Genomic DNA, 25335 nt, shown 5'->3' with positions numbered 1-25335 from the left:
TGGCTAGGCCACCACCTCCCCACCCCCACCTCCCGTGACCATGGGCTCTGACGCTAGTAAATCTGCGCCTGCGTGCGGCTTGCGCCGGAAGTTCGGGCTTAGGGGTTTGGTTGTCAATGGGTTTTCTGATCTCTGACATAACCATGAAGTTATATAAATGCCTCTGAAGTGTGGGCATCTGGTGGTGGTCTGAGCCTTGGAGTTCCCCAGATGGTTACCTTTCTGGAACACATTACATTTGGAGACTAACGGGGACCGCTTAAATTTCTGTTTCCATAATTCTGTCCTCTCGACTTCTAAAACTGAGTACGTGAGTTGTCTTGAATTTACCTTCCTGCGCCATGTCAGAATAAAAAACGCAGCGAGTTAATTTTTTTTTTTTTTTTTTTGAGACGGAATATCCGTCTGTCGCCCAGGCTGGAGGGCATTCTTCTGCCTCAGCCTTCCGAGTAGCTGGGACTACAGGCGCACGCCACTACACCCGGCTAACTTTTGTATTTTTAGTAGAGACTGGGTTTCGTCATATTGGCCAGGCTGGTCTGGAACTCCTGACCTTGTGATCCGCCCTTCTCGGCCTCCCAAAGTGCTGGGATTACAGGCGTGAGCCACCGCGCCCGGCCGCGAGAGTGAATTTTTAAAGCAGAACTGAAAGACGGTGTCAAACATAAATTGCGGGAGAGGAGGGGATTTTCAAATATTTACTGTTCATTCTTTGAAAATTTGTAAGTGCGAGGCCGGGCGCGGTGGCTCTTGCCTGTAATCCCAACACTAGGAGGCCGAGGCGGGTGGATGACCTGAGGTCAGGAGTTCGAGACCAGCCTGGCCAACATGGTGAAGTCCCGTCTCTACTAAAAATACAAAAAATTAGTCGGGCATGGCGGCGAGCGCCTGTAATCCCAGCTACTCGGGAGGCTAAGGGAGGAGAGTCGCTTGAACTCTGGAGGCAGAGGTTGCAGTGAGCCGAGATCACTCCATTGCACTCTAGCCTGGGCAACAAGAGTGAAACTCTGTCTCAAAAAAAGAAAATATGTAAGGGTACACTTTGTGCCAAGCCTTCCCTCAAATGAATTAAACATAGGCCTCTCTGCCCTGGAGTCTTAGTTTAGTAGAGAAAATAGTAATCCCTACCAAGGGTGCGAGGGTGGGGGGGGTTGCAGATATCTATAGAAAAATAGTCAAAGAATGTAAACAGGTAATTCACCATAAAAAAAAAATTGGTCATAAAATAAATGTCTATTGTTACTAATCAGATGAAAGGAGTTTAAGATGGTGGCATACTAACCACCAGAGTAACATTTGGTTAAATTTGGGGGAAAACTAGCTCTCTTGCTTTTTACTGCTGAGATAAATTTTTTTGTTTGTTTGTTTTCTTTTGTTTTGAGACTGGCTTGCACTCTGCTGCCCAGGCTGGAGTACAGTGGCACGATCTCAGCTCACTGCAACCTCCACCTTCCGGGTTGAAGCCATTCTCCTGCCTCTGCCTCCTTTATGGCTGGGATTATAGGCACATGCCACCCCACCACACCCAGCTAACGTTTGTAGTTTTTGGTAGAGGTGGGGTTTCAGCATGTTGGCCAGGCTGGTCTTGAACTCCTGGCCTCAAGTGATCCACCTGCCTCAGCCTCCCAAAGTGCTGAATTACAGGTGTAAGCCACCGCGCCCAGCTTAGTTTCATCTTTCACTTTATTCTGACAACATTATGACATTAAAGTCCAAGAGATATTGGGCTCGTCCTTGTTTGGTCTCTGGTGATTTAGATGAGGCAGGACTGAGCCCCCACGAATGTATTATCTCAAAAAGTTAGTAGCAGCTATTATGCAAAGTTCCAAGGCTCAAGTCAAATCCTGGGCATATCCACGGATGTGTGGTAGGGCATAGGCTCCAGCTCTCATGCAAGAAAGAACAGGAGTGGGGTGAGATAATTTTTTAAAGCTTTATTCTCCAAGCTCCAGAAATGCAGGCTTTTTGCCCCCACCCATTTTAAAACAGAGCCTTAAGGTCATTGTACCATGTGCTTCCTGTCTGAAAGGCTCTTCCCCTTCATCTTCCGGGGTTGGTATCTTATTGTCATTCTGTTCATACCTTATTTTTAATTTACTTATTTTAGAGACAGGGTCTGGCTTTGTAGCCCAGACTAAAGTGCAATCATAGTTCACTGTAACCTTGAATTCCTGTGCTCAAGTGATCCTCACACCTCAGCCTCCTGTAGCTGGTACTGCCAGTGTGTGCCACCCCATCAGCTAACTTTTTGATTTTTTGAAGTCACCGTGTCTCTGCAAAAGCTTGCTGCCCAGGCTGGTCTCAAACTCCTGACCTCAAGCGATACTCCAGCCTCAGTCTCCCAAAGCACTAGGATTCCAGGTGTGAGTCACCGCATCCAGCCTCTATACATGCCTTAAAAGTCACTTCCTTCCAGTTACAGGGCAATCTAGGTAACACAGTCATCTGATCACTCACATCACCTTACTTCTCTGTCCAGCAATTATCCACTATCTGGTAATTTTCTTTTTCTTTTTTTTTTTTTTGAAACAGAGTCTCACTCTGTTGCCCAGGCTGGAGTGCAGTAGTGCAGTTACAGCTCACTGCAGCCTCAGTCTCCCAGGCTCAAGCAATTCTCCTACCTCAGCCTCCTGAGTAGCTGGGACTACAGGCCTACAGGCACAGGACCCCACATCTGGCTAATTTTTGTATTTTTTGTAGAGACAGGGGTCTCTCTCTGTTGCCCAAACTGGTCTCAAACCCTGGGCTCAAGTGATCCTCCTTGGTCTCCCAAAGTGCTGGGATTATAGGCATGAGCTATTATGCCTGGCCATAATTTTCTTTTCTTTTTTTTTTTTTTTTTTTTTGAGACTGAGTTTTGCTCTTGTTGCCCAGGCTGGAGTGCAATGGCGTGATCTCAGCTCACAGCAACCTCTGCGTCCCGGGTTCAAGCGACTCTCCTGCCTCAGCCTCCCCAGTAGTTGGGATTACAGGCATGTGCCACCATGTCCAGCTAAGTTTTGTATTTTTAGTAGAGACCGGGTTTCTCCATGTTGGTCAGGTTGGTCTCGAACTCCCAACCTCAAGTGAGCTGCCTGCCTTGGCCTCCCAAAGTGCTGGGATTACAGGTGTGAGCCACTGTGCCCGGCCCATAATTTTCTTTTATTTTTACCTTTATGTTTAGCTCTCTTCATCCATACACAGAAATGTGCAAATATAAGGTCTTTGAGAGATGCAACATCTTTGTGTTGTTCATGGCTATAATTAGTACCTGCAAGTGCCTGGAATATAGTAAGTGCTCGATAAATATTTATCGAAAAGAAATAGTCATGAGAAATAAAATGCTGTACAAGAATGTTCGCAGCTGCTTTATTTATAATAGCCAAAAAACTGAAGATAGCCCAGGTTTCTATCAAAACAAGAATGGAACTGGTATATTCATATGATGGAATACTACTGAGCAATCAAAAGAAACTGATACACATGATAACAGATGAAAATATTTCCCTGAGTGAAAGAACCCTTACACAAAAATATCTATTGCATGACTCCAACCATATGAAGTTCTAGAACAAGAAAAATAAGTATGGTGGGGAAAAAAAATCAGAACAGTGGTTACCTTTGGGGAGAACTGGATGGGGACTAAGAAAGGGCATGAAAGAACTTTATGGGGTGATGGTAATGTTCTATACGTTAATATGGCTTGAGTTCCATAGGTGTATGCATTTAAAAACTCGTGTATTTAAGGTATACATTTCATTTTTACCTTTAAAACCCTTAATTTGGGCCGGGGCGGTGGCTCATGCCTGTAATCTCAGCACTTTGGGAGGCCAAGGTGGGTGGATCATGAGGTCAGGAGATCGAGACCATCTTGGCTAACACCGTGAAACCCTGTCTCTACTAAAAATACAAAAAATTAGCTGGGCGTGGTGGCGGGCGCCTGTAGTCCCAGCTACTTGGGAGGCTGAGGCAGGAGAATGGCGTGAACCCAGGAGGCAGAGGTTGCAGTGAGCTGGGATGGCGCCACTGCACTCCAGCCTGGGCGACAGAGCGAGACTCCGTCTCAAAAACAAAACAAAACAAAACAAAAACTAATTTGAATGATGTACATTAGAGATACTTAGAAGGTACTGTCTGCAGTTTACTTTGAAATGTATGAAAACAGATGGATTGATGAGATATGTGACAAAGCTGGTAGAGTAAAATTCTATACTCTCCAGGTCAGTGTTTTTCAACCTCAACACTTATCAGCATTTTGAACCAGCAAATTTGTTATCGTCAGGGGATGTCCTGTTCATTGTAGGAAGTTGAGGAGCATCCCTGGGCTCTACCTACTCCATGCCAATAGCATCCTTCCAGTTGTGACAACCCAAAATGTCTTCAGACACTGCTAAATAGAGGGGAAATCCGTCCTTCCCCTTCTCTTGAGATCTGCTCCACTGTAAAATTCTCTCGACTTTGCTTTACACTTGAAATTTTTCATAATAAATGTTGGAGGAAAAAATAAATTATTACATTGAAAAATGCACATGAAACACCATGCAGAAGATGTAGTTTATGAACACCTACAATACATACTGTCGTCTTTTTGTTTAAAAAAAGCTGCAGGGGTGGGGGGGGAGAGCTAGCAGTGATATTTAGTATTGCTAAATGTCAGTGTTTACAAATCGTATCTATGACACTTCTAAAATAAATATTATAAGGTGTATTCCATATAGTTGGATTGGGAAGAAAAACATTTCCAATTACCCTCCTGTCAGCATCTCCTTCAAACTACCCTTTTATTAAGAGGGAAAAATATGCATTCACACGGTTCCTCCCAGCTTGGTTAATGGGCGAGAACACCTAAGATAGCTAAGGCCACCATGCATCCAGGCTCAGATCTCCCTAATTGCCCTCCTCCTCCATGATTCAGGGACAAGGAGGATCACCACTGTGTGGGAAGATACTAGAAATGCAAAATTTGGACCCCCGCCCCTACCTACCGAATCTTGATCTGCATTTCAACAGGATTCCCGAACTATTCCTAGGCACGTTCGAGTTTGAGGAGCATTAACGGACCGATTATTTGTCCCTGAAAAGAGCCCACTATATAGACTGACAGTGGCAGCCGCTGGGAAATGACAACGGGGTTGGCATGGAGAGTTATTAAGAAGAAAAACTCCAGCAGGGCGCGGTGGCTCAGGCCTGTAATCCCAGCACTTTGGGAGGCCAGGGGTGGCGGATCGCCTGAGGTCAGCAGTTCGAGACCAGCCTGGCCAACATGGTGAAACCCCCGTCTCTACTAAAAAACACAAAAATTATCTGGGCATGGTGGTGGGCGCCTGTAATCCTTGCTACTCGGGAGGCCGAGGCAGGAGAATCGCTTGAACCCGAACCCGGGAGGCGAAGGCTGCTGTGAGCCGAGATCGCGCCACTGCACTCCAGCTTGGGGGACAGAGCGAGACTCCGTCTCAAAAAAAAAGAAAAAAAAAAGGAGAAGAAGAAGAAGAAAACTCTGCGACTGAGAAGTACCTAGCAGGGACAAAGCATTCCCTTAGTCGTTTCAGCTGCGTACACAAACACTGGCGGACCCGGCGCCCGACCGGCCAGCTCTAGCTTCCGGCCGCGGCCCTGCGCGCGCATGCGCCGTGCGCCTTGTTTTCTCTGATAGGCCGCTAGGTGAGGCGGTTTGTGAGTTTTGGGTCGCAGTATACTAGAATTTTGAGGTTTCCTTCCGGTGAAAATTGAGCTGTCCGTGCAGCCATGGAACACGGGTTACAGCAGTGAGGGAGCCGCGACTCAAGGTTAGTCTCGCCTCAGCGCCAGTGGCGAGCGCCACGGGGGTTTCCCACGCTGCAGCGCCGGGCGCAACACTTTGGGAACGTTCCCGGTATGGCTGCCCGCCACCCCTCACTGCAGGCGCCCATCGGTCGGTTTGGACCTCGGCGTTGCTTCCCGGCTTCAGCAGCCCCGCTCCAGCCGGCGACCTCGCCCCGAGGGCAATCAGGGTGCGAGGGTGGCTGCGTGCTGGGCATTCTTCCTGGGAGCTTCGTGGCTTGGGTCGCGGGGTACCGTGCTCTGTTTTTCAAAAAAAAAAAAAAAAACTGCAAGGAAAAGATATTATTCCACTCAGAAATAGCAAGTTTCAGTCTACGTTCTCTTAAATATATATATATATTTTAAATAATAGTAAAGGCGAGGTCTCCCTGTGTTAGCCAGGCTGGTCTTGAACAATTGGGCTTAAGCAATCCCCCTTTCTCCCAAAGTGCTGGGATTACAAGCGTGAGCCACCGCGCCCGGCTACAGTCTATTTCCTTACAGCATTCGCTGAAATCTTGAGTCATAAAATTATCTTGAGGGTTTTTTGGAAGGACTGAAATCTCTTAAGCGAAAATAGTTTGGCAGATAAATGACCTGTGACATCACTCCCGTAGTTATCCATTCAAGAGTCCCTCCGTCCTGTACTTCTTCGCTATTCCATTTCATCTTTGCTACCTGCAATTCGATAGGACCCTCTCCCGACTTTGCTCACTCCCTGGGAGACTTTAAACAAATATATAGCTCCAAATAAGTGTTGACTCCCAAAATTATATCTGTAGCTCAGTCTCTCGTAGACTCCAAAACTGTATATCTAACTGCATGCTAGGCATCTCTATTTAACTAACAGTGTCTTAGTAGGCGCTTCATTACTTCAGCTCTCCATGAAGCTCTCCTGAAGCTCTCCATGACCACACCGTCCAAATAAATGGCACATCCATACTTTCAGTAGCTTAACGCCTTGGAGTCATTCTTCCGTGTCTCATGTAATTCATCTGTAAATCCTGTTGCCTCTGTTCTCTCCATGTATCCAGAACCTGAAGTTTACCAACTTGACCACTATAATCCTATCCAAGCCACCATCCTCTCTCCCTAGTTATTGCGGTGTCTATCTGGTTACCCCACTTTTCCTTTCACTTTTCTCCGTAGCAGCAAGTGTGGGGATCTTCCTAAGTCAAACCTCTCTTGTAGCTCTTACGTATCAGTCGGGATAAAATTCAAAATTCTGGCCATGCTTTACTAGTCCCAACATAAACTGCCCCACCTTTCCTTACTAAACTCTTTCATTCCCCCTGTCCCCAGCTCACTGTGCGCTGGCCAGCTGCTCTAGCACCCTCCTACCTCAAGGCATTTGAACATGCTGTTCACTTTCCCTCGAACACTCTTGGCCAAGAAAAACACAACACATGGCATCCTTTTCAGTTCCTTAAAGTCTCTTCCCTACAGGCACCTTAGGAGAAAGGCCTTTCCTGACGACCCCTTGGGCAGTCTCACCCCCCTGCTGCCTTATTGTTTCCCTTGTCCTTGTTTTCTTCAGGTTTCTTCACAGCAGTTATTTACTGGATATAAAAATTCTTTTTCGTTTTTTTTTGAAACAGTCTCACATGTTGCCCAGGCTGGAGTGCAGTAGTATGATCTTAGCTCACTGCAACCTCTGCCTCCCCAGTTCAAGTGATTCTCCTGCCTCAGCCTCCCTAGTAGCTGGGACTACAGGCGTGTGCGACCACACCTGGCTAATTTTTGTATTTTTAGTAGAGATGGGGTTTCATCATGTTGGCCAGGCTGGTCTCAAACTCCTGACCTCAGGTAATCCGCCCATCTCATCCTCCCAAAGTGCTGTGATTACAGGCGTGAGCCACCGCACCTGGGCTGGGCATATAAATTTGTTTTTGATGTCATGGTATCCTCCCACCAGTAGAGTTGTTTTATTACTTTCATTCATTGTTATCTTAGTGCCAATGCTTGAACGTAAGTGCTTTAGAAACATTTGTTGAAATGATGACCAGGCCGGGCTTGGTGGCTCACGCCTGTAATCCCAGCACTTTGGGAGGCCGAGACGGGTGGATCACAAGATAAAGGAGATCGAGACCATCCTGGCTAACACAGTGAAACCCCATCTCTACCAAAACTACAAAAAATTAGCCGGGCATGGTAGCGGGCACCTGTAGTTCTAGCTACTTGGGAGGCTGAGCCAGGAGAATGGCGTGAACCCAGGAGGCGGAGCTTGCAGTGAGCCGAGATCGTGCCACTGCACTCCGGCCTGGGTGACAGAGCAAGACTACGTCTCAAAAACAAACAAAAAAAGAAATGATGACCAATAATAATAATAGTAATAAGCGGCCCGACACCGTGGCTCATGCCTGTAATCCCAGCACTTTGGGAGGCCAAGGCGGGTGGATCACAAGGGCAAGAGTTCGAGACCAGCCTGGCCAATGTGGTAAAACCCCATCTCTACTAAAAAACCCAGAAAGCAGAGGTTGTAGTGAACCAACTCTGCACTCTGGCCTGGGTGACAGAGCTAGACCTTGTCTCAAAAAAAAAAAAAAAGGTTTTTAAATTAATAATAATAGCAGCAAGCACACATAAAATTTACTTTGTTGCCAGGCACTTTCCACAAATTCTCATCTAATCATCACAGCAACCCTCTCATCCCAGTTACGGAGTTGGGGAGACTAAAGCACAGATAAATTAAGCCACTTGCCTAAGGTCGTGCAGTTGGTAAGTGGCAGAGCCTGGAGTTGCACCTTGGCAATCTGGTAATAGAATCCAAACACTGGTAACAGAGCCACTCCAACAAAAAACAAAGTAAATGCACTTCCTCTAATAACCACCCAAGAAGTTGTTTTCTGTGTTTCTCAACTCCAAAACAGACTAGCAGATACGTCTATGGAATTCCAATAAGTCCAGGGATTTTAAGTATGTATGAGGATTTTGTTAAAAAAAAAAAAAAAAAGGGGGGGGGGGCTGGGTGTGGTGGCTCACGCCTGTAATTCCAGCACTTTGGGAGGTGGAGGCGGGTGGATCACGAAGTCAGGAGATCTCAACCATCCTGGCTAACATGGTGAAACCCCGTCTCTACAAAAAATTAAAAAAAAAAATAGCTGGGCGTGGTGGCGGGCACCTGTAGTCCCAGCTACTCGGGAGGCTGAGGCAGGAGAATGGCGTGTACCTGGGACGCAGAATTTGCAGTGAGCGGATATGGTGCCACTGCACTCCAGCTTAGGCGACAGAGCGAGACTCTGTCTCAAAAAAAAACAAAAACAAAAAACACCACCACCAAATGTTTGTTACGATATCAAGTTACAAAAGTGGGATATAACATTATACGAAGTCAGTGGTTAGCAAAGAAAACATTGTCATGAGGCCAGGTGAGGTGGCTCACACCTATAATCCCAGCACTTTCGGAGGCCGAGGGGGCAGGTGAATCACCTGAGGTCGGGTGTTTGAGACCAGCCCGACCACCATGGTGAAACTCCATCTCTATTAAATACAAAAAATTAGCTGGGCGTGGTGGTGGGCACCTGTAGTCCCAGCTACTCCGGAGGCTGAGGCAGGAGAATGGCATGAACCCGGGAGGCGGAGCTTGCAGTGAGCCGAGATCGTGCCACTAAACTCCAGCCTGGGCGACAGAGCGAGACTCTTGTCTCAAAAAAAAAAAAAGAAAAGAAAAGAAAAACTCATAAATGCCATGCACAGTGGCTCATTGGCTCATACCTGTAATGCTAGCACTTGGGGAGGCCAAGACAGGAGGATTGCTTGAGCCCAGGAGGTTGACACCAGGCTGAGCAACATAGCAAGACCTTGTTTCTACAAATAAAAAATGAAGCCAGGCGTGGCAGTGCGTACCTGTGGTCCTAGCTACTCAGAAGTCTGAGGTGGGAGGATTGCTTGGGCGTGGGAGGTTGAGGTTGCAGTGAGCGGGGATCATGCCACTGCACTCCAGCTGTGGTAACAGAGCTAGACCTTGTCTCAAAAAAAACTAATAAACAATATTTACTTAAGAAACTGACCATTCAGATAATCAAACTCTCTGACTTATTCTGTACATTCTAGGTTTCCAGTGTAACCAGTTATGTCCTCTCTTCTGGCTACATTATTGATACAGCTTTTTGACTACATAATTGGTTTACTATGATGAAATTGCCCATTTATGGTAGCTCAAAATGTCCGCTCAACTATCTAGACACAGAAGAATGTGGTGTCTACTTACTATTAAAAGTTTTTTGTGTTTGTTTTTTTATAGATGGTCTCAGTATGTTGCCCAGGCTGGTCTTAGCATAGGACTTAGTATATTATATCTGAAAGTAGAGTGATGGGGAAGAGACTAATTAAATTGTACAATTTACGAAGAAATCAAATACAATTTTAGTAAGTACCCTTGTTGATGTATTCATTTCTTCTAAGATTGCATATGTAAATTGTCTCTCTTGTCTTTACCTCCTTAGAAACTTACACATGTCCAAAAATGATTGAGATAGAGCAGGCGGAGGCCCAGCTTGCTGAGTTAGACCTGCTAGCCAGTATGTTCCCTGGTGAGAATGAGCTCATAGTAAATGACCAACTGGCTGTAGCAGAACTGAAAGATTGTATTGAAAAGAAGACAATGGAGGGGCGATCTTCAAAAGTTTACTTTACTATCAATATGAACCTGGATGTATCTGAGGAAGCAATGGTAATTCAGTTTTGCTTTTGGAAGGATTGAAACATGTTGAGACTTAAAACATTGGTTAGTGCACTTTTTCTTCTTCTCTTTAATCAGGCGATGTTTTCTCTGGCCTGTATTCTTCCTTTTAAATACCCAGCAGTTCTGCCTGAAATTACTGTCAGGTACGTTACAGAAGTTCTGGCCAACTTTGGAGGTCAAATTAATCTGAGAATAAAAGCAACTCTTGAATTTGTTTTCTGTTCCCAGACAATTGTTTTCTTATATCTTTTCTGTTAGATCAGTAATATTGAGTAGATCCCAGCAGACTCAGCTGAACACAGATCTGACTGCATTCCTGCAAAAACATTGTCATGGAGATGTTTGTATACTGAATGCCACGGAGTGGGTTAGAGAACACGCGTCTGGCTATGTCAGCAGAGATACTTCATCTTCACCCCCCACAGGAAGCACAGTCCAGTCAGTTGACCTCATCTTCACAAGACTCTGGATCTACAGCCATCATATCTACAACAAATGCAAAAGAAAGAATATTCTAGAGTGGGCAAAGGAGCTTTCCCTGTCTGGGTTTAGCATGCCTGGAAAACCTGGTGTTGTTTGTGTGGAAGGCCCACAAAGTGCCTGTGAAGAATTCTGGTCAAGGTTTGCTTTCACATATGTATGTGAAGTCATGTCAAAAATTTTAATAGTAAACAAGATACAGTCATGTGCTGCCTAGTAATGTTTTGCTCAACAGTGGACCACACATAAAACAGTGGTGCCATAGGATTATAATGGAGCACATACAGAAACCTGATACATGGCACTTGATCTTCCCACTATTGAATATCAGAGTGATATTCAGTAATCGTGCTGGGACATTTGCTTTTCTATATGAAAAAATATAAATACAAAAAAAGTACCATCTAGGTTTGTGTAAGTACACTCTATCGTGGTGGTACAATGACAAAATTACCTGAAGATACATTTCTCAGAATGTATCCCCATTGTTAAGCAACACATGACTATTAGAGATTTGGAGATAAGTATGTCCCGGGGGTTGTATCTTTATGGGGATTCAATCTCAAGTTGATAGATACGGCAGAAATCGCATGTAGTCAGCATTTTCCCCCTTACCTGACAAGTACATATAGGAGACATTCTGTAAATATACGCTGAATGAATTGAGCTCCTGCCCAAGACACTATGACCCCATCCACTTCCATGGATCTGATCCTTCCCTTATCTTAGTGATGCTGCAAACTGTATACCCTATGAAGTAAGGGGCTTTCTAGAAGCACTAGAGTTGCCACTAGTCTTCTCATTTCTCTACTGATATCCTAAATGAATTTCTGAGAAGATCCATTAATAGTTTGGGATTCAGTAATTCCTACATTTCTAAACTACTGATACAAGGCCGTAGTAAGGGCAACAAATGAGTTTGGGGATGGGATTATGACCAGAATCATATTTGATTAAAATAAATCCCTCTGAGATAAAAGTAGATTTCTTGGGTGGGGTGTGATGACTCACACCTGTAATCCCAGCACTGTGGGTGGCTGAGGCATCATATCAATTGCAGCCAGGAGTTTGAAACCAACATGAGCAACATAGCAAGACCTGTCTCTACTAAATAAACAAAAGTTGTAAAAATTTTAAAAAGTAGACTACTTCTAGGAAAAGGCATTGATAAGTCTGTTTTATAACTTCTGTTTTATGTGCTCTATACATTTTGAAAATGTTTACTTTGGAAATTTCTTTTCAGACTCAGAAAATTAAACTGGAAGAGAATTTTAATCCGCCATCGAGAAGACATTCCTTTTGATGGTACAAATGATGAAATGGAAAGACAAAGGAAATTTTCCATTTTTGAAGAAAAAGTGTTCAGTGTTAATGGAGCCAGGGGAAACCACATGGACTTTGGTCAGCTCTATCAGTTCTTAAATGCCAAAGGATGTGGGGATGTTTTCCAGATGTTTTTTGGTGTAGAAGGACAATGACAGAGTAGTTGAAAGTATCTTGTCACTGTTAGTCTTTTGATTTTTTTTTCCCACTTTTTCTTGAAAGATTAAGTAAGTAATTTTATTTTAGTTCCATTCTAGAACGTTGGGGAGTGGGGGACAAGAAAAAATAGTATAGCTGAAATGCATCTGTTAAAAATGTCATGATTGAAAGCAGAACTGAGTTTTAAATTACAACCTTAAAATTGTTAGATATTTCTTCACATATCAGCTGCCCATTTTGAAAAAGAAATGATCCACAAAGGTGATGTTGGTGCTCCAATTTGCCAGCCATTCCCAACCCCCTTCTCCCTTACCTGCCTTCACTAAAGAACCCAGAAAAGCTAATTGTTTCCCTTTCAGCCTCTGTTGCAACTAACAACTCTCAGTGGCCTCAGGACACAGCTTTGGCCTTGGGAATTCTGGGAAAACTTTTGCTTCCTGATTAAAGAAACATATGCAGCTAGGCCACCTCCTCCCCCTCTTACTTTTATAAACGCCAAAGTGATGGCTGGAGCTGGAGGAGTTATTTGAACTATGACAGAAGGAAGGACTAAGAGAACCACGAAGATGCCAGTTGCCACGTTGTTGAGCTGCTGACCCAACACCAGCCGCTGCCTATCTCTAGACGTCTTATGAAATAAAACCAGTTTTGTTTAATTTCTAGGCTTTTTTTTTTTTTTTTTAATAGACGGAGTCTTGCTCTGTCACCCAGGCTGGAGTGCAATGGTGCGATCTCGGCTCACTGCAACCTCCGCCTCCCAAGTTCAAGCGATTCTCCTGCCTCGGCCTCCCGAGTAGCTGAGATTACAGGGGCCTGCCACCATGCCTGGCTAATTTTTGTGTTTTTAGTAGAGACGGGGTTTCCCCATGTTGGCCAGGCTGGTCTCGAACTCCTGACCTCAGGTGATCGCCCGCCTCGGCCTCCCAATGTGCTGGGATTACAGGCATGAGCCACCACGCCCAGCCAATTTCTAGGCTTTTTACTAGCAGTTGAAAGCTAGTTTGTCAAATAGAGTTTTTCAGAGCTTTAGTTTTGCATTTACCCCAGCCTTTTGATACATAAATAGGTGAAGTTTTTCTGAAGTGGAGTTTGCAGTTCGTCTTGTTTTGTATACTCACGCTCTGCCCCTGTTCCTGGGCTTGCCTCAGACAAGGCTGAGGCACGAGTAGGGCTTAAACTTTTTTAACAAGCGTCAACAATTCATCAAATTAGTAATTTAGAAGATTTGTTTGGCAAATTGTATTCTGACATTTTTTTGTTCTGGAAATGGCTTTCCGTATACTTCTTTTTGCCAAATTTTGACCTACCATTAAACACACCACTCAGTTTTTAAGGACCTCCATAAATTGGTTCCAAAAGCATTTATTATTTATTAATTTGCTAGCACGCAGGTTGATACCAGGTGTTGGATATTTCTTGACCAGTCAGACTTGGTTGAGGAATGGAGTTGGGGTGAGAAACAATGCATTAAGTTAGTAAAAAGTTGGAGGCAAACTATGCTTATCACAAAATGAATCAGTAAGTGAAAGATAGCATATATTATGTAATACAATGTAGAAATCTGAAGGAATAAAATGGAAGAAGGCAATGTGGATAGATCTTAAATATAAAGGTTATTAAACATAAATGAGGGTCAGAATGGTATTTAAAGCACAGTGCTTGTATTGGACCTAAACCTTATGTACCTCCCCAGATTTCCTCCCTGCTGCCCATTCCTATTGCCCTGTCAGTTGCCCTGGAAATCCCAGTTCCTCTGCTGCCACCAGACAGCCAGATGGACCAGTTGTGTGTCTAGTTTCTGATTCCTCCAGTGACTAACAGATTTGTATGAAATACCCTACAGAGAATGGAATCTGACATTCCTACCACCAAAGGGGGCAGATGATGCATATATTACTTTAAGCAGCTAAAGTGGCAACTAAACCGCTAAAACTTTTTCAGTTTCTGTACATTATATTAAAAACCAGATTGCTATGCATAATATGCAGATCTCAAATGTCACATAAACACATAGAATGCAACAGAGTAGTTTTACAAGTTTTATTTCCTGGGACATCAGTCAAATTTAGACGTTTATGATTAAGTCATACTAAGCCAGGGAAGTACAGATTTTCCAATCTTGTGATGAGAAAGTTCCTTTGAGAATGGATAAATGTAGTGAAATGTTAGAAATGTTAAGAGTATAAGCAATATAGCTTTCTTAGGTTTCTTTTTTTTTTTTTCTGGAGACAGACTCTGTCTGGATCTGTCACCCTGGCTGGAGTGCAGTAGTGCAATCCTGGCTTACTGCAACCTCCGCCGCCTGGGGTTCAAGTGATTCTCCCACCTCATTCTCCCAAGTAGCCGAGATTACAGGTGCGTGTTACCACACTCGCTACTTTTTGGATTTTTAGTAGAGACGGGGATTGACTATGTTGGCCATGCTGGTCTTGAACTCTTGACCTCAGATGATCCACCTGCCTCAGCCTCTCAAAGTGCTGGAATTACAGGCGTGAGCCACCGCGCCCTGCCCAGTTTCTACCAATGATTATATACTTGATATATAAACATCCTTAAATATAAAATGTTCTGTATGATTGCACATAAAAAAATTTGTTCAGCAATGACGATTTATCAACATATTAATGTAATAACTATTTTGAACTGGAATCACCTATAAAAAATGATAAATCCTGAAAAACCGTTTCAAGTCAAATTATGTTTAAAAGTTACATTTTCTAAAGAAAACAAGTACTGGCAGGGAATATTGGCCACATGCTTTGTTTTATTTTGTTTTTGTTTGTTTGTTTGAAGAGGAAGTCTCGCTCTGTAGCCCAGGCTGGAGTGTGAGTGCAGTGGCGTGATCTCGGCTCACGGCAACCTCTGCCTCCCAGGTTCAAGCAATTCTGCCTCAGCCTCCCGAGTAGATGGGATTACAGGCGCGCGCCACTGCACCCGGCTAATTTTTTGTATTTTTAGTAGAGATGGGGGTTTCACCATGTTAGCCAGGCTGGTCTTGAACTCCGGACCTCAGGTAATCCGTCCGCGTTGGCCTCCCAAAGTGCTATTTATTTTGTTATTAAGAAAGATGTGTATCAGGGAAACTAAAAAATAACAGACCATTGGTGAAATTCCATAAAAGCGACAATGCAGCCAAGGTTTAAAGGTATTTAAGGGCAGATGCAGAAATTACGTTCCCGCCCCACCCCCCTACCCCCAGCGATTATTAGAACTACTTGAGAAAACTGAGTCCATAAAAACTCAGCAAAGGGGCACCACAAGCATTCCACTTAAACACAATCTGCCCATCTGAAGCCATCAGATCGGGGAAGGGATGTAGGTCGTAAAGTCCTTTGCCATCCCTATGAGGGGCAGAGCCGGGCGAGGGAAGATTCCAGATCAGCGTGGAAGTGTCTGCTGGCTGCCTACAGACACCCGGGTATCGCAAGGCTCCCAGGCGCTCTGGGGCTGTCATCCACAGCTAGGCTTTCTCTTGTGACCCTGGCAGCTCCCGAGCACTCGCAGGCCCCACAGGCAGCCTAAGAGCGCGGAGTGAAGCTCGCCATACTTCGCGCGTGCGCCTTCCTGGGCCGACGTGGCCCGGAAGCACTAGGCGTGGGTTTCCGGGATGCTGTGAGCACCAGGACTTATGGGCGGGGCGGGTCACTGCAGCTGCGAGCGCCGCCTTTCGGATCTCGGCTATAGCTTCCGAACACCGGCTTGAGTCCTAAGCTGCGGACTCGCCTGCTGAGTGGGCATCTCGCAGGCCAGCCAGATGCTGCTTTGGGGCTGAGTTGGACTTTTTGTTTATTTTTTGTTGTTGACGCTTACTATCTTCGGAAAAAGAGGCATCGATTCCCATTCTCGGGACTTCCCAGATGTTGCTGCAACTGGGGGATTAGAGGAATGGTGCACCCTGGGACCCAGGTAGTGCCTTCGAAGTCCAAGGTGTTCCTCCATTTTAACCAGGGAATTACGGAAATCGAGGCTTTTTTCCCCACTGGGGGGCATTTGGCTTTTCGGATTTTGAAAACCTGCTCTCCCTCGTTTCTCCCGCCAACAAATTATATATATTATTTATATGTTATATATAACGTATTAAACATATGTATTACATATATGATTACACATAATATATATCATTATAGGAAGAGTAGAAATAGCTGGATTTTAAAGTCACCCACAATCCCATGTCCAAAAAGACAATATTAAATTTTGGTTTTACATTTTATTTTCTAGTATCCTATTTTTGCATGTGTGTATATGTAGGGTTTTCTTTAAAAAGAAAAAAAGGCCGGGCGCGGTGGCTCACGCCTGTAATCCCAGCACTTTGGGAGGCCGAGACGGGCGGATCACGAGGTCAGGAGATCGAGACCATCCTGGCTAACACGGTGAAACCCCGTCTCTACTAAAAAATACAAAAAAACTAGCCGGGCGAGGTGGCGGGCGCCTGTAGTCCCAGCTACTCGGGAGGCTGAGGCAGGAGAATGGCGTGAACCTGGGGGGCGGAGCTTGCAGTGAGCTGAGATCCGGCCACTGCACTCCAGCCTGGGCGACAGAGCGAGACTCCGTCTCAAAAAAAAAAAAAATTAGGGCCGGGCGTGGTGGCTCACGCCTGTAATCCCAGCTACTCCGGAGGCTGAGGCAGGAGAATGGTGTGAATCCGGGAGGCGGAGCCGTGAGCCGAGATCGTGCTGCTGCACTCCAGCCTGCGCGACAGAACTAGACTCCATCTCAAATAACAATAATAATAATAATTAATTAATTAAAATTTAAAAAATAAAAAAATTAGGCCGGGTGTGGTGGCTCACGCCTGTAGTCGCACCACTTTGGGAGGCCAAGATGGGTGGATCACCTGAGGTCAGGAGTTCGAGACCAGCCTGGCCAACATGGTGAAACCCTGCCTCTACTAAAAATACAAAAAATTAGCCAGGTGTGGTGGCAGGCGCCTGTAATCCCAGCTACTCAGGAGGCTGAGGCAGGAGAATCGCTTGAACCCGGAAGGCGGAGGTTGCAGTGAGCTGAGATCACACCACTGAACTGAAGCCCAGGTGACAGAGCGAGACTCCTTGTCAAAAAAAAAAAAAAAAGAAAGAAAGAAAAAGAAAAGAAATGGTGCAGCAATGACTAGCCTTGTGCATTCATTCCCCCCCGCGCCCCCGTCTTTTAATACTTCTTTTTTTAGCAGAATTATGGAGGACTATAGTTGAAGATGCAAGGAAAGTTCATGGGAAGGGATGATATTCAACGTAGTTAACAACCAACATGACCTGATCACCATCCATTGGACTAGCCACATGTCTAGGGCTGGAATGGGGTTTTGGAAGACTGATAAATCAACAATTAACACTTTAGCCAGGAATCAGGGGAAGGTCAGAGAAGTCCTAGGGAAATGGCAAGGGCAATGAAAACATTTCAGAGGGTATCAGATAATTTTACTATTTTAACAACCATTTAAGTTAAACGGTGTATAATAATCATCAGTCCAATTTATATGTTTGCTGTTGGAAAGATAAGGATTATAATCTGATTATCTTGTCCTGTGAAATTGGAGGAAAACTCATCTGTTTAAGTCAAGGAGGAAGGTAGAATGGTCAGAGTTTTGAAGAAGTGTTCAAATAATTACTGGGAGTCTTAGAAAATTACAGAAGTGTGGTACATTTGTTGGGCTGTAATGAAGACACAACTAAGGCATGGGATCATTAATTCTTAGTGGTCTAAAGCTTCTGTTGACTACATTGTTAGTTTTCCAGGCAGTGTTAAACTTTTCTCTGGAAAAAAAAAAAAGCTGAAAACAAATAATTGGCTTTGTGTAGTGTTTGGTTTCTCCAGATGAATAGGCTGAAGGAGCAGATGTACAAGAGACTTTGTGGTATTGGCAAGAGAGTGACTGATACAAAAGATCATGAAATCTAAAGTGAACAATGAAGGGAGTAAAGAGAAAAGAGTCCTTAGTGTTAAGGAGAAAATATAAGGGCCAATGCAAGGTCAGGATTTCCTTGAAGAATGTCTAGGTGGAAACAGTTAAATGGGGAATCTGGCAAGAGGGGATCGTGACCCAAGAGTGGGGTGAAATTGGGAAAATGTAAGTAGTAATATCAGGATGTGACTGTGGAGTGGCAGATGAAGTTGAATAGAGGAAAAGGATATGAGAGATGAAGATTTTTATAACTGAGAGGCCAAGCAGTGGACAGATACGCCACATGAACCTAATCAGGACTTTAAAAAGACCGTCCAGGATGATGTTTGGAATGAGGGTGGAGAGCCAAGTGTTAAGTGTTTAGAGATTACAAGGGTATGACCAGGAGGCTGGTAAGAGGACAGATGTCAGAAGGTGTATTCTGTTGACAGCAGCCTGAAAAGAATGATTTATTGTTTTAAGGAAAGTAGAAGCAACGAGGATCCTATTCTTATCTGCAGACCCCTGAGGTAGATGGGATTTTAAATGATAAACAGCACTCATGAGATGCTGCTGTGTAAGCACTGTCATTAGCCAACCTGTGAACAAGTGTTGAGGGTGAATACTGGCTAATCACAGAGCTACAATTCCAAAGAATATGTGGGAAGGAAGGGCTTTGTAGGGCAGATGGGAGTAGGGGTTAGACCAGCAAGAAAGGACACAGTTTTATGTGGTAGGGAAATATATATACATGTACCTGTATCTCCTTCCTGCCTTCTTGACTTCCTGAGTCCAGACTCAGTATTACAGTTTCCTTCTAGATTCTGAAAATCTGTTTTTCATCAGTTTTAGTTTTAGTCATGCTGTTTCTGTCTTCTTCAATGTTTTCATCAATTTGTGTGTGTGTGTGTGTGTTTGTGCGTGTGTGTGAATTTGGGAGAGGCTGCTAGCAGATGCTATTTTGAACTGGAAATCCACCTATATATTCCTCTAGTACTATTATGGTTATTTTCTTTTTTTTTCTTTTTTTTTTTTTTTTTTTTGAGACGGAGTCTCGCTCTGTCGCCCAGGCTGGAGTGCAGTGGCCGGATCTCAGCTCACTGCAAGCTCCGCCTCCCGGGTTCCCGCCATTCTTCTGCCTCAGCCTCCCGAGTAGCTGGGACTACAGGCACCCGCCACTTCGCCCGGCTAGTTTTTTGTATTTTTTAGTAGAGACGGGGTTTCACTGTGTTCGCCAGGATGGTCTCGATCTCCTGACCTCGTGATCCGCCCGTCTCGGCCTCCCAAAGTGCTGGGATTACAGACTTGAGCCACCACGCCCGGCCGATCTTCTTTTCTTTTAAATCCCTCTAATATAGTTTGGATATTTGTCCCCACCCAAATGTCGTGTTAAATTGTGGTGAGTTATAGCCGATATATACTGAAATTATTCTTATTGTACATTTATTTTGTAGTGTTAGTAAACTATTATATCTTGTTTTCTCAATTGACTCTCTAGGGATCCCAGTTGACAAACAAATGCTCTCCTGGCATATACTACCTATGTAGTGTTGCTGCTATTTAAATACGAAGTTTGCTTTAAACAATTTGGAAATACTTTTTTCCTTCTTTCCAGTGTTCAAGATGTCAAAGCGAGGACGTGGTAGGTCCTCTGGTGTGAAATTCCAGATTTCCTTGGGTCTTCCAGTAGGAGCTGTGATCAACTGTGCTGATAACACAGGAGCCAAAAACCTGTATATCATCTCTGTGAAGGCGATCAAGGGATGGCTGAACAGACTTTCCGCTGCTGGTGTCGGTGACATGGTGATGGCCACAGTCAAGAAAGGCAAACCAGAGCTCAGAAAAATGGTACATCCAGCAGCGGTCATTCGACAATGAAAGTCATACCGGAGAAAAGATGGAAAGTGTTTATTTCAAAGATAATGCAGGGGTCATAGTGAGTAATAAAGGCGAAATGAAAGGTTCTGCCATTACAGGACCAGTAGCAAAGGAGAGTGCAGACTTGTGGCCCCTGATTGTGCATTGCGTGATTCTCCAGTATATTTTAAAAAAAAAAAAAAAGAAAAAAGAAAGAAAAAGAAAAACTTTAAAGCCGTTAAAAAAAAGCCATTAAAAAGTATTTGTCCCCCCCAAAAAAAAATACATCTTAATAACAGTTGAAGGTAAAGTACCACCAAGTTTAATAAAGATTAATTAATGCTGAGTTTTATCAGCATTTTTTATGACTGTCACTGGATTTCACTATATTTCTTATCTTGGTAAAGTATATCTGAAAGTAGAATAAAGGGGAAATCCTATCTGTGATTAATTTTGGTAATCAGATACATTTTCTCTAGCAGCCACATTTCTTTATTTTTTTTTTTTTCTGAAACAGGGTCTCACTCTGTCGCCCAGGTGGGAGTGCAGTGGTATGATCACGGTTCACTGCAGCCATGACCTCCCGGGCTCAAATGATCCTCCTGCCTCAGCCTCTCTGAGTAGCTGGGACCACAGGCATGTGCCACCACGCCTGCCACCATGCTGTGTTTCCCAGGCTGGAAGTAGCCATGTGGCTGGAAGTAGCCGTATTTCTATCCCATTGGGTTCTCCCAAGTTTGTGGGTATAAATTCTCTTGCCCTTGCCTCTCTAGAAACTTGTGAATTATAGCTGGGCATAGTGGCTCACACCTGTAATCGTAGCACTTTGGGAGGCCGAGGCAAGTGGATCACCTGAGACCAGGAGTTCGAGACCAGCCTGGCCAACATTGCGAAACCCTGTCTCTACTAAAAATACAAAAATTAGCTGGGCGTGGTGGCTTGCTCCTGTAATCCCAGCTACACAGGAGGCTGAGGCAGAAGAATCACTTCAACCTGTGCTGGGGGTGGGGGTGGTTGTAGTGAGCTGAGATCACCTCACTTCACTCCAGCCTGGGCAAAAGAGTGAAACTGTCTTAAAAAAAAAGAGAGAGGAAGGAAGGAAGGAGGGAGTAAGGGAGGGAGGGAAGGAAGGAAGGAAGGAAGGAAGGAAGGAAGGAAGGAAGGAAGGAAGGAAGGAAGGGAGGGAGGGAGGGAGGGAGGGAGGGAGGGAGGGAGGGAGGGAGGGAGGAAGGACGGAAGGAAGGAAGGAAAGGAATGAATGAACTTGTGAATTATTATAGAATGACTGAGATTGTCTGAGTTAGAACTGCTGGCTAGTATGTTTGCCGGTTAGAAAAAGTTCACTGTGAATGACAAGGTGGCTACAGAAGAAGTGAAAGATTGTATTGAAAAGGGGACCATGGAGCTGAGATCTTCAAAAGTTTCCTGTGACTATAAACCAGGAGATGTCACATATAGCTATGGTACTTTCTTTTGCAGTTTTTAGAAAAAAGCAAATCTATTATGTGTAGAGGAAAAATTATTGAGTACTCTGCTATATTTTCAGGTAACACTTTCTCTGACTTCTGCATTCCCTTTTAAATATCATGAAGCTCTACCTGAAATTACTGTCAAGTGTGTTACAGAAATTCTCTGCCCAGTCTTACCTATATTTTTTGGTATATAAAAATGACTTGTGTGTGTTTTTTGAAGGACCTAGGAAAGCAATATGTTCTTATCAGGTCAAAGTCCTTAAAACAATCCCAGCAGGCCCTACTGAACACAGATTTCAGTGTGCACTTGCATAGTGATTGTTGTGGTGAAGTCTGTACACTGAATGCTAGAGGATGGGTTACAGAACATGCCTCTGAATATATCAGCAGGGATCCCACAACTTCCATCTCCCAAGAAAGTACAGCACAACACCCAGATCCCGTTCTCACCAGTTTGAGGAGCTCTAGCCAACATAAAAGAAAGGGTATTGTGGAACTAGCAAAGGAGCTTTTCCTATCTGGGTGTAGCATGGTGGGAAACCTGGTGTCATTTGTGTGGAAGGCTTACAGAGCACATGTGAACAATTCTGTGGATTAGGTTTGCTTTTTAATTTTCTTTCCTTTTTCTGTACTATGCAGCCTGTTTAGTACAAACTGAGGTTGTAATAGATGGGAAAGCAAGTGATTATACATTCAGGCCACGGAGCCAAAAGTGATTTTTCCATTGTAATGGCAACAATGGACTGAGAGTCAGTGCCTTTTGGTTCTAGGACTGTTATTGTGGAGCTTACGCCAGTTGCTTAGCTGTTTCTAGACATAGGCTCTTAATAGGTCAAGAGCTTGGAAAGTTTGATAAATGTTACATTGATTTCTAAAGCTACTAGATGGTTTCTGAGATATAGTTTGATTCCAAAATATGACTCATCATCTTAGCTTATGTTTTGAATCCCATAAAAAAGGACTTTCACAGAAGTTTTGTGGTTAAAGTCCCATTGAGAGTGACAACCCAACCGTCACAAATCTGGGGTCTCCTTTCCTGAAACTGATGGATTAAGAAGTTCAGCCATTTCCACTCTTCCAAACTTATGAGGGAAATGAGGACAAAACAAATGAGTCTGGAATGAGATATGAACTGGATAATATTGGGCAATAAAATGTGTTTGTATGAAATAAAAATAGATTTCTATTTTATTAGCATTGGTGGGTTAAAAATCAAACTACTTTTAATATTTCTGAACACATCTTACTTTTAAAATGTCTACTCTGAAAATTTATTTTCCTCTGGGTGCGGTGGCTCATGCCTATAATTCCCAGCACTTTGGGAGGCCGAGGTGGGCGGATCACGAGGTCAGGAGATCGAGACCATCCTGGCTAACACGGTGAAACCCCATCTCTACTAAAAATACAAAAAATCAGCCGGGTGTAGTGGCGGGCGCCTGTAGTCCCAGCTACTTGGGAGGCTGAGGCAGGAGAACGGTGTGAACCCGGGAGGCGGAGCTTGCCACTGCACTGCAGCCTGGGTGACAGAGCAAGACTCCATCTCAAAAAAAAAAAAAAAAAATTATTTTCCAACACAGACGAATAACCTAGAAGAAAATTTTAATTCACCATCAATAAGACATTCTTTTTGGTGGCACTCTTGATAAAATAGAAGAGCAAAGAAAATTTTCAATTTTAGAAAAAAACATTTGATGTGATTAGACTCAGGAGGTCATGTGAATTTCAGCCAACTGTGCCATTTTTTAAAGCCACAGGATATGGTGATGTTTTTCAAATGTACTTGGGTATGGAGGGTCAATAAATAAATAAAATAGAATGTGGAAATATATTTTTAAGTGCTTGATGTCTGATTTTCCTCCTCAGAAACTTGTCTGGATGGATAAGATTATTCTAACATCGGGCATCTGTAAGTCATGCCCAATAGTTACTTAGGGAAAAAAGACTATAATTCTGTTGTATAACTCTTAATCTGTGAAAATAATAATTTATAATATTAATAATCATGAATGAAGAAGGGAGAGTTTCAAATCTTTTTTTTTTTTTTTCAACTCCCAACCTGATTTCTGAAGTTTCTAATCTTGGCCTAAAAGTATTGACATTTCTCTTTTCTTTCTTTCTTTTGAGACAGTGTCTTGCTCTGTTGCTCAGGCTGAAGTGCAGTAGTGTGACCTCAGCTCGGTACAACCTCTACCTCTTGGGTTCAGGTGATTCTCCTGCCTCAGCCTCCCGAGTAGCTGGGATTACCGGTGCACACCACCGTGCCTAGCTAGTTTTTGTATTTTTGGTAGAGACGGGGTTTCACCACGTTGGCCAGGCTGGTCTTGGAACTCCTGACCTCAGGTGATCCACCCACCTTGGCCTCTCAAAGTGCTGGGATTACAGGCATCAGTCATCTTGCCCAGCCTGAGTTGATTTTTAACTACATAATTAATACAGGAATATGTTGTCCTTGTATAAAATAAAATCTTACAGATAAGGCTTAATTTCTTTTGACTGTAACTCATAACCCTGATCTCTTTTCTTGCCACTTTTCCCCACAAAAATTAACTACAATGATCAGACTGGTATGTTTTCTTGCAGATCTTTATTCTCTGTATTATTATTATTATTATTTTTTGAGATGTAGTCTCACTTTGTTGCCCAGGCTGAAGTGCAGAGGCGGGATCTTGGCTCACTGTAACCTCCATCTCCTGGGTTCAAGCAATTCTCCTGCCTCAGCCTCCCTAGTAGCTGGGATTAGAGCCGCCTGCCACTATGCCCAGCTAATTTTTGTATTTTAGTAGTGACAGGGTTTCACCATGTTGGCCAGGCTGGTCTTGAACTCCTGATGTAATCCACCCACCTCAGCCTCCCCAAGTGCTGGGATTACAGGTGTGAGCCACTACACCCGGCCTATTCTCTGTATTTATATTATATATATGCATAAATATATATATATTATTGTGTTGTGGGTTTTAAAAACACAAATGGTATCATACTGTATATATTACTTGGTATTTGCTTTTTACTTAAGAATGTGTCTCATAATTCTTCCTATATATGTACAGATAAACCTTATTCTTCTTAAATGCTGCGTAATAGCCTATTGAATACATATAATATATTTAGCCATTCTCCAATATATAAGCATAGGTTGCTTACAAATATCTTCCTGTTATAAAGTTTTTGTGAACATCCGTCTCTTTGTGTGACTTTTTTTTTTTTTTTGAGACAGAGTCTGCTCTGTCACCCAGGCTGGAGTGCAGTGGCATGATCTCAGCTCACTGCAACATTCACCTCCCGGGTTCGAGAGATTCTTGTGCCTCAGCCTCCCACGTAGCTGGAATTACAGGCGCCTGCCATCAGGCCCAGCTAATTTTTGTATTTTAGTAGAGACGGGGTTTTGCCATGTTGGCCAGGCTGGTCTCGAACACCTGACATCAGGCGATCCACCTGCCTCGGCCTCCCAAAGTGCTGGGATTACAGACGTGAGCCACTACACCCGGCTTTTGTGTGCATTTTAAAATTAGGGTCCAGTCGGGAAAACAGAAATCACATTAGTTATTGAGAAATATTTTAATATGGGAAATTGGTCAAAAGGAATTATAAAAGGTAACAGGTAATCACTGGAGGTAGCAGCTAACCATTCTTAGAGCTAGGAAAGGATGGAACAAAAAAAGTGGTTGGAGTCATCAGAACCTAAAAGCTTGGAGGAGGGCCCTAAA

At 43.8% G+C, this 25335-nt stretch overlaps 1 protein-coding gene and 1 pseudogene across 3 annotated transcripts; both read left to right on the top strand.

The window, feature by feature from the left end:
• Positions 1-141: 141 nt before the first annotated feature.
• LOC105472775 (RWD domain containing 2B) lies at positions 142-14360 on the top strand. Of its 3 annotated transcripts, none has more exons than XM_011726316.3 (5): positions 142-306; positions 10224-10450; positions 10538-10605; positions 10721-11083; positions 12186-14360. In XM_011726316.3, the coding sequence occupies exons 2-5, from the start codon at positions 10244-10246 to the stop codon at positions 12418-12420; spliced, it is 873 nt and encodes a 290-aa protein (XP_011724618.2). In that variant the 5' UTR covers positions 142-306; positions 10224-10243; the 3' UTR covers positions 12421-14360. The 3 variants fall into 3 exon arrangements, with proteins under 3 accessions (XP_011724618.2, XP_011724617.2, XP_070951650.1); XM_011726315.2 differs by lacking the exon at positions 142-306 and adding an exon at positions 5618-5765; XM_071095549.1 differs by lacking the exon at positions 142-306 and adding an exon at positions 5618-5765 and having other exon boundaries at positions 10721-11099; positions 12186-12313.
• A 1673-nt stretch (positions 14361-16033) lies between these two features.
• On the top strand, positions 16034-21302 carry LOC105472778 (large ribosomal subunit protein uL14 pseudogene; annotated as a pseudogene).
• The last annotated feature ends 4033 nt before the right edge of the window (positions 21303-25335 follow it).

The sequence above is a fragment of the Macaca nemestrina genome, chromosome 4 (genome assembly GCF_043159975.1).
Source record: "Macaca nemestrina isolate mMacNem1 chromosome 4, mMacNem.hap1, whole genome shotgun sequence".
Taxonomy (NCBI): Eukaryota; Metazoa; Chordata; class Mammalia; order Primates; family Cercopithecidae; genus Macaca; species Macaca nemestrina.
Note: the sequence above shows the minus strand (reverse complement) of the source record. Positions and strands in the feature narration are given on the sequence as shown.

Coding starts and splice junctions, on each gene's coding strand:
- LOC105472775 (XM_011726316.3), top strand. CDS start 10,244: ATGATTGAGATAGAGCAGGCGGAGGCCCAGCTTGCTGAGTTAGACCTG. Junction 10,451..10,537: donor ATGTATCTGAGGAAGCAATG/GTAATTCAGTTT, acceptor CTCTTTAATCAG/GCGATGTTTTCTCTGGCCTG. Junction 10,606..10,720: donor CTGCCTGAAATTACTGTCAG/GTACGTTACAGA, acceptor CTTTTCTGTTAG/ATCAGTAATATTGAGTAGAT.